The sequence below is a fragment of the Prunus persica genome, chromosome G1 (genome assembly GCF_000346465.2).
Source record: "Prunus persica cultivar Lovell chromosome G1, Prunus_persica_NCBIv2, whole genome shotgun sequence".
Taxonomy (NCBI): domain Eukaryota; kingdom Viridiplantae; phylum Streptophyta; class Magnoliopsida; order Rosales; family Rosaceae; genus Prunus; species Prunus persica.
The window spans coordinates 15,976,065-15,990,433 of record NC_034009.1 but is presented as its reverse complement, the minus strand read 5'-3'; the positions used below and the strand labels follow the sequence as shown (position 1 = coordinate 15,990,433).

Below are 14,369 nucleotides of genomic sequence, written 5' to 3'. Positions count from 1 at the left end.
CACCCCCACCTCCTCCACCACTACCTCCCTCACAAACCACCATCACCACCACCATTGCCATCACCACCATCACTATCACCGCCACCACCATTGCTATAAACTTCATTAAAATCAATAATAAAATTATAAGAAACTAAATTAAAATCTATATATGAATTCAGTCAAAATCTATGTAGAGTTTGTAGAATTAAGTCAAACTCAATTAAATTCAATTAAACTCCATCAACTTTATAACTCTTTTTAAATCATGTAAAATCAAAATGGAATACACCCTTCTAAAATTACCCGGGAGAAAAAGAATGGTCGCCGCAAATTTTTTTATATTTTTTTTAAAGGTAAGCGGTGAAATAATTCAATAAGAAACGAAGCAAAAAATTACAGAAGGGAGATCTAGATGATATTGGGGGGACCCCAAACCACACAACATCTTCAAATAAGGACAAAGCAAAGGAACAAAGACGTTGGGCCACACAATTGGCACCACGCGAAACAAAACTTAAAGAACAAAAAGCTCATTGAGAAAGGAGAGGCCTACAATCTTCAACCAAAAAACCCACATCATAATGGTTTATGTCGGGGCAACTGCCAGGATCAAATCCCTTGCGTTCCCCTCAATAACCATGGCTCCCTGGGGGAGGGTTAGAGCCCAACGCAATGCATCACTAAGCGCCAGAATCTGTCGTGAGCAAGTGATCAGTGCATAATTGTATATCATTTTGTACTCTTTTAACTTATGGATTTGGTTATGTTTTTGAGTTAAACTTGTGCTTTTAATCACTTTTGTGTTTGTCATTCTGTTCATGGAGCTTTAGGTAGCAATGGTGGCTTTGGATAGAAAAAGGTGCAAAAAGGTGCAAAACTGGAGACTAAGCTAGAAATGTGTTTCGGCCTTAACATCTTTATCCAACCTTGGATTGGCCCCACATGATATGTGGTTGGAAAGATGACATTCTGAACTTCAAGATGGAGGGCTCAAAGTCGTCATTTGCTTAAGTGAAGCTCAATTCGTGAGCCCATGAAGGTGATGGTCATTCTGCTCTAAGCATGAGCTAATTGTTGCTTGGTCATTCTAACCTAAGCATGAGGTGATTTCTGATGGTGGGGAAGTTAGGTGAGCTGATTCAAGTGGAGTTTTCTAGCAGAAAAGAAATAAAGAAGATGAAGTGCGTGTTGTTGGCGAACTAATTTTAAATGCAATTGTGTATTAGGTGAAGTAGGTGTGGTTGGTGAACTCAATGTCCAAACCAGAATTCCTACTTCCCTTAACCCTATAAATAGAGAGTCTCCAAAGAGCTGAGATTCATCATTCATTCATATTCCATCACATTGTACAGAGAGAGAGAGAGAGTTGAGAGTCACAAAAGGAAAGAAGAGAGAAGGTAATAGTTGGGAGGCTTTGGCCTCCTGGTAACCATGGAGATGAAGCTTTTCCATTTCTATCACGATGTCCCTATCTTCTTCTCCTCCCTTTGCCTTTTATTTTCTTCTTGTATTTCCTTAGCTTTACTTTGTCTTTCTATTCAATAAACACCTTGTAATTTTCTGTTATTGTTATGAACATGATGATTTTAAATTTTTGAAGTTTAATTGGTTTCCAAGTTTCAATTTTAGTTATTGTTCTTATTCATTATGCTTATCAGTTGATATGCTTGTTTGAATGTTTGATCACCATTTAAACTTGTATGTTAGCTATCTTGGTTGGAATAAGAGTAGACACCAAATGCTCTAATTCGAATTGAACTATAAATATGAAGAGTATGTATGGACATTCAACAACAGGGATTAGATACAAGCTTGGTTGTTTAAAACGTCCTCCTATGCTTAATGGATTTCTAATGCTTAATTTAGGTTCGACAACAAGAATCTAATTAGGGAATTAGGAATGCAAGGTTTATACCAGATACCATAGCTAAATTATACATTAGAAAGAATCAATCTTTTTACTTGAATTGAACTTGTTAACTTGATTGCTTGAAACTTAGAATTGGATTGCTCCCTAGTGTACTCTTCGCAATCATCTTTAAACTTTGTTTCCATTTTCTATTTTGTGCAGGGAATCAAATTGAATCAATCTATCACCAATCCTCATGGGATTGACCTCATACTTACGTATGCTATACTACCCAATGGCTCATGCACTTGCGAGTATCACAAGTTGATAATGCAGTTGAATTGATTTTGGTGCAGCTAAATCGACACAACAACAGCAAGTGATGCGACATGCCCCAAACAGAGACCCTTGCAAGCCATAAAAGCTCTTGTGTCATCTCTTAGGACCCAGCCACCACCCCTCACTCCAGATTGCTTACTAACAATCCCATCAAAATTAATCTTAATCGCACCCAAAGGAGGCAAATGCCACCTTGCTTCACCCCTTGAAAGAACACAAGAGACATGTTGGTGCTCATCACGAAATTCATGTAAAATGTGCATGGTACTGGAGACTACCTCCTAAGGATCTGACGTGAATCCTGCCATAGCCTAGCATTTCTATCCTTCCAAATACCCCAGAGGAGTATCATAGTCTGCTCGATACATAAAGTTGACTTCTTAACAAAAATAAAAAATAACCAATGTTTCAAACTCATAGAGGTAGAGTCTCTAATAGTAGAATCCACCGGGTGGGCAGACCAAATCCTTACTACAAAAGGACAGAATAGGAAATTGTGGGAGAGAGACACATTTGGATGATCGCAGAAAAGGCACACAATGACATCAAGCGACACCCTTTTCTGGGACAATTTTTCTCTGGTAGGCAGGATGTCAAGGAAAGTCCGCCAACCAAACAATCGCACTTTGGGCGGAACATGAATTACAGAGCTTCTTCCATACTCTAGAGGGAAACCCATCGAAATTCTTACTATCAGACGTGCCCAAACCATCATCATCCAACAAGAGTTAATGAGTCACCTCATAGGCACTGCTAAGAGAGAACAAACCAGTCTTCTCGAAGTGCCAAATTAATCTATCGATGGGCCTGGGTGACTCAAGGGAATCCTGAGAATACGCTTGGCTTTCTCAACAGAGAACCAGCTAGTGAGAATGCTCTCACGCCATTGAACAGTCACAGGATCAATCAGATTCCCAACAGTAAACTCCTCATAGCCATGCATAGGCATAGAAAGAATCTGGAACGTGTTTGGATTCGGAATCCATTTATCCCCACAAATTTTCACATAAAGGCCATTGCCAATTTGCCAGTGAGAGTTATGCTCCAACACCACACTATCATGACATAAGCTTCTACAAAAAAAAGAGGGGGCAGAGCCTTTCAGGGCCTCCAGAATGGAGTAATTCTTGAAATATCTAGCCTTGAGCACTTGATACATTTGAGAGTTAGGATTAGAATGTAATCTTCATAATTGCTTGGCCAATAAGGCCAAGTTAAATGCATATAGGTGTTTGAAGCCTAAACCACCTTCATTTTTAGGCTCACACATACGGTTCCAGCTCCTCCAGTGGATCCTTATTTGGTCCCCTGTTCCCCTCACCAATATCGGGCCATAATTTGGTAAATTTCATCACATAGCCCATTAGGCAGTAAAAAGCAACTCATTAAGTAAATAGGGACAGCTTGAGCCACCACCTTCAGAAGCACCTATTTTCCAGCAAAACTTAACATCTTTTCTTTCCATCCCTGAATCTTCCCCCAAATCCTCTCCTTGATTAGGTTAAAACAGACCGTTTTGGACCTTCCCCCAAAGGTGGGCAAACCCAAGTACTTATCGTGCTTTTTCACCCACTGCACTTTAAGAATACCTACGAGGAGGTGATGCTCCTCAATCCCCACGTTCATGCTGAAAGAGACACAACTCTTTTCCAAGTTAATCTTCTGGCTTGAGGTAGTTTCACATTTGTTAAAGATATCACGGAGGGATTGACACTCCAGATGGGAAGTCGTTGTGAAGAGAAAACTGTCGTCAGTGAAAAGTAAATGGCTGACCACAGGTGTGCCTTTACATATGGAAACTCTGTGGATAAGACCTTGGTTCTCGGCTTGTGTAATCAAGCTAGAGAAAATTTCAGCACATAACAAGAAAAGGTAAGAAGATAAAGGGTTGCCTTGTCTGAGGCCTATATGAGGAAGAACATACCCAGTGGGTGCACCATTAACCAAAAAAGAATAAGAGATAGAAGAGACACACATCATTATCAATTGCACCCACTTATCTTCAAAGTCCATGACATTCTTAAGAAAACTTCATTCCACCCGATTTTATGCTTTGCTCATGTCTAGTTTGAGGGTCATAGCCATTTCTCCCTTTTGTTTTCCTATGCATAGTGTATGATTTCGAAGGCTAGAATAGAATGATTAGAAATCGATCTCCTAGGAACAAAAACACTTTGGGAGGGACTAATAATATCTAGTAATATTACCTTCAGTCTGTTTGCCAAAACTTTGGCCCTAATCTCGCAGACGACGTTATGCAAACTTATACGTCTAAGTTGAGTCATAAATTTAGGAGCCTTGACTTTTGGAATGAGGGCCACATCAGTGAAGTTTAACTTCTTGCATTAAGTACCTAGTGCAAGAAGTCCAAGACAACAGCCACCACGTCCACCCCCACCACATCCCAATATTTCTAAAAGAAAAACGGGGACATGCCATTTGGGCTAGGGGCTTTTGAAGGATGCATTTGAAACAGTGCAAACTTAAATTCTTCAGCCAAGAACTTGAAAAGAAGAGAATGGTTCATCTCAGTGGTTACTCTGCTATGCACCGAATCCAATATCTCCTCATAGTTTGTCTACCCACTGGAACGAAATAGATTTTGGAAATAATTAACCACTGTCTTATCAATACCATCATCAGCAAACTGCCAAGTACCATTTTCGTCAAACAACCCCGTAATCCTATTTCTTTCTTCTACAATTATTGGCCTGATTATGAAATAACTTTAAGTTTTGATCACCTGACTTCAACCAAATTACTCTTAACCTCTGACGCCATATATCTCACCTTTAGCCATCAAGGAATCGAGATGGGCAGTCAAGTGCCTTCGCGAGTCAACCACAAGCTGGGAGCATGGAGCATTTAAGAGCCCACCAAGGTTTTTCCTGGCCTCAGTAATATCACGAGAGAGGGAGCCAAAAGTTTGGTGACTCTACTACAAGAGCTTAGGCCGAGTACCCCGTATTTTATTGCAGACCCGAACTGGGGCCGTGCTGGAGCTAACCGTATTCCAACCCTCACGGATAACACCTCCACATTCTTCATGCCCAGCCCAGACCTCCTTTAAGCGGAATCTTCGCTTCTTCCTCTTGTGGTTTGTCATGCCATAAAAAATGGACAAACGAATGAGAATGTAGTCAGATTTAGAGGGGTTAAGGTTAACCACTCTAGATCCATGGAAACACTTCTACCACTCATTAGTAGCCAGCATCGGGTCAAGACAAATGCGAATCTCAGCAGGCTAATTACGCCACCAAGTAAATTTAGGACCGAAAAGCCCAAGACTCTGAGGCCACACACATCCGCAGCATGACAAAAGCCTATCATCTGTCTCTCCACATTCCCAGGATTGCGCCCCACTTTCTCATGCCCCTAAATGATCTCATTAAAATCCCAAAGACACACGTCCGGAGATGTGTTGATGAGAGTGGCCCGTTTGGCCTACGTCCGAAGACATGTTGATTAGAGTGTGACCCATTTAGCCTACGTCTGAAGAGGTGTCGATGAGTGTGACCCTTTTGGCCTATGTCCAGAGACATGTCAATTACAGTGGCTCGTTTGGCCTATGTCATACGTCTGGAGATCTGTTGATTAGAGTGGCTCGTTTGGCCTACGTCCGGAGATGTGTCGATGAGTGTGGCCCATTTGGCCTACGTTCAGAGATGTGTTGATGAGAGTGGCTCATTTGGCCTACATTTGGAGATGTGTCAATTAGAGTGTGGCCCGTTTGGCCTACATCCGAAGAAGTGTCGATGAGTGTGGCCTGTTTGGCATACGTCTGGAGACTTGTCGATGAGGGTTGCTCGTTTGGCCTACGTCCAGAGATGTGTCGATTAGAGTGGCCCATTTGGCCTACGTTCGAAGACGTGTCAAGAGTGTGGCCCATGAAAGATGATGACAAGATCGTCTTCCATGACTGGTGAGCTAGTTGTGGCTTAGAAGACAAAAGTCGCATGCTTGATCTTTCTATTCTGCTTCCTGGTGGTCAACTCAAAAGCATAGAGTCGGCTAGGATCGTGTTGATCCGTATGAATTTTTTTTCCGTAGAGGCTCATTGGTAGCTACATCACCATCCTTGATTTGCTGGATAGCCCCCATTTGCGATGAATTTCGTGCAATGGCTGTCTTTGACCAGCTCTTCAAGGTGTCTTTTCCCGGCGAAGCAGTTGTTTGTGTAATGACCGTGCCCTTCATGGAATGCGCAGTATCTACTAGTATCCTTCTTGGCAAGGTTTCCTTTCAAAGGAAATAGTTTCTTCAACCAAGGCATGTCCTTTAATTGGGCAAGGATCTAGTGTATCAGGACAGTGAACTTGGTGAAGCTCTTAACTGTTGGAGCACCTCCCTGAGGCTGCGATCTGCGCTTGCTTTCATCCTTGTTGTTGAACTTGCCATTCCTTTGGCTTGCCTACTCAGTCGGTTGATCGGCTTTCTTGGCAGCCTTTTTCACAGCTATTCGGTAGTCGTCCCAAAGTGAGTAGCGCTTTGCTGTCACGAAGACTTCTACCAGTGTTTGGTAGGGAGAGATGGTTAGCTCACGATACAGCTCACACTCAGTTTGCAAGCCCCTCTTAAAGGCCGAGGAAGCAACTTGGTCATCACATCCTACAATGTTTGCCCTCTCTGCCTTGTGTGTGGACCTAAATTTGGCACATCCAGTCCAAATATCAAAAGCACATGTCAAAATTGAACAGCTACTAGCAATCCCTAAATAAATGGGCCAAAAATACACACTCAGCCCAACACTGGAAGCCCAAAATAATGAAGCAATCTCAAGACCCAAGCAAATTGGGCTTTGCATTGAAATTGAATTTAAAAGCTCAAATCCAAGAAGGACCAGCCCAGAATCTGTCATTTGGGCTTCGAAAAAAGGAAAATCAGCCCACAGTTTCAAAACTCAAACTGGGCTTAGTATGATTAAAAGAGAAGAAAGACCCAAAATTGGAGGCAAACCCACGTGACTGCCTGAACTTTGAAAAGTCAACAATTTCAACTGGGATTGATAAGGAGTTAATAAGGGCAGGTTTGAGAAAGACATCTTTGAAAATCTTTGCTACCAAAAGATCAAAATCCCTTTTTTCTATATATATATATATATACTTAGAGAAAAATTTGCTCCAAAGAAAGACACCATTTTCAAGAGATAAGTAGACTGCGTCTGGGAGATAAGCAGGAAGCAGGGAGTTGTTCAAAATGGAAAATCAAACTAACTGTCACAGTTGAGCTCTTACAAAAAGCAGTTGGAATTAAAGAGGGGTAGGTTTTCTGTCAAGAAAAACAGGGAAGTGATTGCTTTAGGAACTGACTATTGAGGGCTTTTCTGCCAGCAATTGATAGAACCTCTTTTTCTTTGCATTTAAAAATGAGAGATATTTTGAGAAATTTTACCGCCAATTATTAAAACACTTAGAAGCACCACTCCAAAGAATTTGTTATAAATATAGGAGATGGTGAACAGAGCAAAGGACAATCAATCAAACAACCAAAAATCAGTCAAAAGACAAAAATTCAAAATGATCACTTGATCCCAAAGAACCTTCAAACAAACTGAAGCAACTAAAAGCTCATTAAGCCACAAGAAAGAAGCCAACTACAAATCAGTTTCAGACTTAGAAAAAGTAATTTAAAACGAGATTTCTCTCATTGCAAATTTGGTTCAGTAAAAGCCAAAACAAGCAGAGCCTGGGTGTTTACAAATATGAAAACCTTAACGAATTTATGGAGAGCCCTGATCAAGCAGAACAAGTATTACAGTGCAGTTCCAGCTCAATAATCCTTAAGTCCAGCCACTTCTGCCCCCTTCAGACTGAAGAGGCTGCAATTATGTCTGTTCAAAAAGCCTTCCAGGGCTTGAAATTGATTAAAGCTCTGCCAAACCTGAACGTTGGTATCAATTTACAACTGAAACTTGACACTTGAAGTTGCTGATAGTCCAGTCCAGCACAGGTATATCCAGTACAGCCCAGATCAGAAGCATCTATCCAGGCAGAAATGGAAGTCCAGCATTCTTTTTGTCTTTCTAGAGTTGGTTTTTCCCTTTTGAGTTTTGTAAAAGGTAGTTCTTCCTAAAAACAGTTCATTTTCTCATAATTTATTATGGCCAGAACTATGAATATTGTACTGTGAAAAATTGTGAAGTCCTCACCAGTCTGAGGCAAGAAAAGAACTTACTTGGGAGATATTCCTCACCCAAATTCACATTCGCTTGATTAGAAATCAGTAACTTGGGGCGCAAGTTATCTATTTTCGAAGTCTGCTAGGATTTTTCATTATTAGCAGTGGCAAGCTCGCACACTAAGGAAAGTTGACTTGTTGACTATGCAATGGTTTTTAAGGCAATAGGGAAATTTACCCTACCATCACAGGAACAAACATGAAACGGGTGAACTTTATAACAAGATTCAGAAAGCTTAAGATGAAATGCCGAATCCCTATGGAAGAAACACACTTCATCCAGATGGCTCAAACTGCCCTTAAAATCTCTTTGAGAAAAAGATTTGATGGGATGCTATTTGTAGATCTTGCAGAACTGGCAGACAAAGCATCTAAATAGAGCTGCTCAGGGAAAAACAATAGAGGAGGAACTCTTCCAAAGGGACATACTACAAGACCCATTCTTCTTCGATACATCTGGTTGAGGTAGAGTCTAAAAAAGACACAGAAGGCTCGGAGGAAAGAGAGATTACAGTGGAAGAAATGGCAAAGTTGAAACATCCTATCAGTTGCAGGCTCTTACAAAGCCACCAAAAGACCAGAAGCTGTCATCATTCACAGGAGGGTTTGTTCCAAACAAACCCACACAGAACAAGGTCTATTCCTTTGATCTAACCAAGGTAGATGCTTTGTTTGATGAGATGCTGCTACAGAAGGCAATAGAGACACCTCACAGGTTGCCCAAGCCAGAAGAACTCAAGGGTAGACAATATTGCAGATGGCACAACTCTTGGAGCCATTCCACCAACAGTTGTGTTGTTTTCAAGGACGTCATACAGGAAGGAAGCAAGAAGGCTAAAACTGGCGGAGAAACCTCCCTCAGTTACAACAGATCCTTTTCCCTAACCTCAAGTCAACATGGTCAACTTAAATTGGCCAGAGCAGAAGAGAGGCAAAACAGCGACAGAGGCTAGCCCCAGCAGAGACAGAAGAGCCACAAGGGAGACTAATCAAATACCAAAGGCAACCATCTCGACTGGGGTAGTGCTGTGCAGCAAGTGCAAGTGTGAAAGTGAATTAAAAGTGACTCTGGACAGACAGAATCGGCCCACACCTAGCATTTTTGACAGGATTGGAATATCATACCAACAGAGTCCAGTTCCGGTTCTATCTAAAGACAAGAACAGACAGAAGGACTATCTTAGGCCTGCTCAGCGCTGCAGAAGAATGACAGAGCAACCAAAGAAAGAAATACCAATTAAGATGCCTGGGAATGAAAAGCCCTTGGCAACTATCATAGAAGGCAGATAGTATTATGTTGGAAAAAGCGGTAGACCAACTCTAAAGTTAACCAAAACTCAGAAAAGGAGAGTTTAAAGGCAATACTGCACCTTCCTAAAAAACAGGGGCAACACACAGGTACTCCCAGAGACCAGTTCTGCTAGAAAAGGGAAGAATACAAAAGTAGCCCCTTAGGCAAAACAAACAACATATCAGCCACAGGAGCTTATGAAAACAAAATCTCCAGGCAGATCTTCCATCCATCTGCCTCATCCTCAGTCAATCAGCTTGAACCTTCGCAAATACAAGGTGAATCTGAACCTATTCAGTAGAAGGACAAGAAGACTAGACTGAAGAATACGAAGAGGAGCAGTTGGACTATGAACCATCTGCAGATGACCAGACTGGGCTCCTCGAAACAGGCGAACAAGAGGACTGGACAGAAGAGTATGGGGAAGAACAGATGGAGTATGATGGAGAACTGGATGAAGAAATGGAGGCTTTTGGTGTAGAATTGGAGAGCCTATTGCAGGGTGATCTAGGCATTAACATGGTGTTTATCTTGCTAGAAAAATTCAGGGTAGCAGAAGGATAAGAAAACACTCTGGTGGAAGACGTGTTCTCCCAGGAAAATTTTGAGTGCAAATTGGCAGAAGTAGAAGAGACATCAGAACAGCAAACACCTACTACCGAAACAGGCTGAACTGCTATGAAACTGCCTGCAGAACAACTTTGTTTCTCCAAACCAACCAAAGAGATGGCTAATCATCTCAGACCTCTGTTCATAACAGCAAACTTTGGGGGTATTCCTATTCCCAAGGTGATGGTAGATGGAAGTGCAGCCATTAATCTTCTACCTCACAGATTGTTGAGCAAGATGGGTAGAACAAAGAAGGATCTAATTCCAACACGTTTAACTGTCACCAACTTTACTTTGCTGAGGGCATCACTAAGACTCATGGAATTCTAGATGTGGACGTTATAGTTGGAACCAAGGAGTTGAAGATTGCATTTTTTGTGGTAGACACCACTTCTACCACTTACAATACATTGCTTGGCAGGGGCTGGATCCACCAAAGTCTATGTGTTCCCTCTACTCTGCACCAGCAATTAGCCCTTTGGAATGAAGAAGGATTCATGGAGATACTTGAGGCCGATCCACGGCCATTTCTGCCCTCTACCATGTGTTTTGAGGCAATGTATTATCATGATGACCTTGGTCCTGTCACCTTCTTTGGAGTCAACCAGAACGGCCGCCCCCACGGTGTCACGGCTCAGAGACTCATTGAAGATGGTCGAGCCAGTTCTCTAGAAGATTGGAATAAACTTTTTTTTCTAAACCTCCAGAATTCTGATGTTTAGTCAAAATCAACAAGAAAAGGATCGAGCTGCAACAATCCGATCCATTACAAAAAGATTGTTAATATATTGGGAAGAGAGGAAGCTCTTTATGCAGAATCCAGCCATCAATATGGCAGAATTCACTCATGAGAGCACGGAAGAACAAGAAGAAGAAAGTTTATAGGATAAAGTTTTAGAATTTGCACCAGCAACACTAGATGATTCTTTACCAGAAGTAGAAGATCCATTACAAGAGATAAACTTAGGGACAGAAGAGGATCCAAGACCCACTTTCATTAGTTCACTATTAAAAGAACCTCTGAAGAGTGAAATCATTGCACTTTTGCATGATTTTAGAGACTGTTTTGCTTGGCACTATCATGAGAGGCCTGGATTAGACAGAAAGTTGGTAGAACACAAGTTGCCAATCAAAGAAAGCTACCTTCCAGTCAAACAAGCCAGAAGAAGGATGTCTATGGAAATAGAACTGAAAGTCAAGGAAGAAATAGAAAGATTGCTCAAGGCAAGATTCATAGACCAGCCATTAATGTTGATTGGCTAGCCAATATCGTGCCAGTTCTGAAGAGAAAAACAGGGGCAGTTAGGATCTGTGTGGATTACAGGAATCTGAATGAAGCATCTCCCAAGGATTAATATCCTATGCCGATGGCAGACATGCTTGTAGACGGAGCTGCTCATAACCAGATGCTATCTTTTATAGATGGCAATGCAGGATATAATCAGATCATGGTGGCAGAAGAAGACATTCATAAGACATCCTTCATGTGCCTAGGGCATATAAGTGCTTTTGAATACACTGTAATGCCTTTTGGCTTAAGAAATGCAGGAGCCACTTATCAAAGAGCAATGAATTCTGTTTTCCATGATATGATAGGGCATTCTCTAGAGGTGTATATAGATGATGTGGTGATTAAATCCCCAAAAGAGGGAGATCATGTATCAAATATGAGAAAAGCATTCCTAAGAATGAGACAACGTAAGTTGAAAATGAATCCCAAGAAGTGTGTTTTTGGAGTTCAAGCAGGAAATTTCTTAGGTTTCTTGATCCACCAAAGGGGCATAAAGGTTGACAAAAATAAAGCAAAATCCATCATAGAAGCTCTACCACCTCAGAACAAGAAATTGCTGCAGAGTCTCCTAGGAAAAATTAACTTTCTAAGGAGATTCATATCCGATTCTACATGAAAAATCCAGCCTTTCTTCTCCTTGTTAAGGTTGAAACAGGAACAGAATTTTAAGTGGGAGGAAAAGCACCAACAGGCTTTTGAGGAAATCAAGCACTACCTCTCAAATCCATCAGTTCTGTCCCCACCAAAGAGAGGCAGACCGCTCAAACTCTATGTATCTGCATCAAAAGTGTCCATTGGGAGTCTGTTAGTTCAAGATAACAAGGAAGGGAAGGAACATGCAGTCTACTATTTGAGCAGAACTCTGATAGAAGTAGAAAAGAAATATTCTGCAATTGAAAGACTTTGTCTAGCCTTATACTTCAGTGCTATGAAACTCAGACACTATATGTTGCCATTCACCATCTACATCATTGCCAAGACAGACCTGATCAAACACATGCTAACAAGGCCAATGTTGAGAGGCAGAATTGGAAAATGGACTCTGGCTTTGACAGAATTTGCTTTCAGATATGTTCTTTAGAAAGCTATCAAATGACAAGCCGTAGCAGATTTCCTAGCAGATCATCCAGGGGAAGAGATTGAAAACATGTACTCCTTGGATATAGCAAATGCAGATATGTTGACTAGAGTTCATACTTGCCTAAACAATCCCATCTATTTAGTCCACCTCACACCGCGGAAGCTGTACTTTGATGGATCAAAGACTGATGTAGACTCTGGGGCAGGGATTGTTTTGGAAGAGCCACTGGGGATCAGACACTGTTATTCTTTCCAGTTAGATTTTCAGTGCACCAACAACAGGGCTGAATACGAAGCTTTAATCATTGGCCTTGAGATGCTGGTGGAATTAGCAATCCAATCTGTGGAAATTTTGGAAGATTCTATGCTTGTGTTGAAACAGATTACTGGAGAATACAAGTGTTTTAATCCTTCTCTAGCTGTATATCTAGTAGTAGCCAGAAACCTTCTGACAGAATTCAGGGAAGCTACTTGGGAACATATCCCAAGAGAAGAAAACTTTGCAGCCAATGAATTGGCTCAGATAGCAACAAGGATACAAATGCCTGAGGACTGTGTGCAAAGGATCATCAAGGTAGGAAAGAAAAGTCTACCATCTGTTCTGACCAGAGGAATGGAGATAGATGTCAATTCTGCCATAATAACTGAAGATGATTGGAGAAATCCCGTCATAAATTACTTATAGTATCCAACCCTACCTTCTAAGAAAAAAGTTAGAACCATGGCTTTGAATTACCTTATGTGGAATAGAGATCTGGTCCCAAAAAGCAAAGATGAGGTACTTCTAAGGTGCCTAGAAAAGAAAGTATACATGAAGGTCATGTAAGAGACTCATGACGGAATCTGTGGAGTACATCAAGGTGGAAGAAAAATGTTCTGGTTAATTAGAAGGTATGGCTACTTCTGGTCGAGCATGATGAAGGATTGCATTGACTATTTCAAGAGATGTGAGGCTTGTCAAATGCATGGCCCAATCAAGCAGGCTCCTTCAGTTCCCATGAATCCAGTAGTCAAACCATGGCCATTCAGAGGATGGGCAATGGATCTCATTGGCAAGATCTATCCAGCGAATTGCAAGCAGCACTATTTTACCATTGTAGCTACAGACTATTTCACCAAATGGGTGGAAGCCAAGCCTGTTAAATCCACTACATCTCAAGAGATCATCATCTTCATAGAAGAGCAGATTATACAAAGGTTTGGTATTCCAAAATCAATCACAACTGACAGGGGATCTTCTTTCATATCTGGAGAGATGCTAGGTATGGCAGAAGCATTCAAATTCAAATTACTTCAATCCACTCCTTATTATGCTCAAGCTAATGGGCAGGCGTAATCAAGTAACAAGGTGATCATCAACATTATCAGGAAAATGCTTGAGAAAAATCCAAAGCCACATGAGAAGTTATTAGAAACTTTATGGGCATATAGGACTTCAAAGAGAGAGGCAACTGGCATGACCCCATATGCTCTAAACTATGGTCATGATGCAATTCTGCCTATGGAGATAGCAGTTTAATCTCTCAGGATTGCTCATCAACACAGTCTGATTGGAGAAGACTACTCTCAAACCATGCTGCTAGAACTGGAAGAATTGGATGCAAGTAGAATTGATACCCTCAACAAACTCTTAGCAAGAAAATAGGCTGTATCAAGGGCCTACAACAAGAGAGTTAAAAATAAGAGTTTTGAAGAAAGAGAAATAGTCTGGAAAGCAGTTCTGCCCCTTGGAACACATATAGCTGGTTATG

General features: G+C 41.2%; 1 protein-coding gene across 1 annotated transcript; it reads left to right on the top strand.

Annotated features, from left to right (window-relative positions):
* On the top strand, nt 12,686-13,303 carry LOC109946516 (uncharacterized protein YpeP-like). The gene has a single exon (XM_020554627.1). The coding sequence runs from the start codon at nt 12,686-12,688 to the stop codon at nt 13,301-13,303; it is 618 nt and encodes a 205-aa protein (XP_020410216.1).

Coding starts and splice junctions, on each gene's coding strand:
- LOC109946516 (XM_020554627.1), top strand. CDS start 12,686: ATGTACTCCTTGGATATAGCAAATGCAGATATGTTGACTAGAGTTCAT.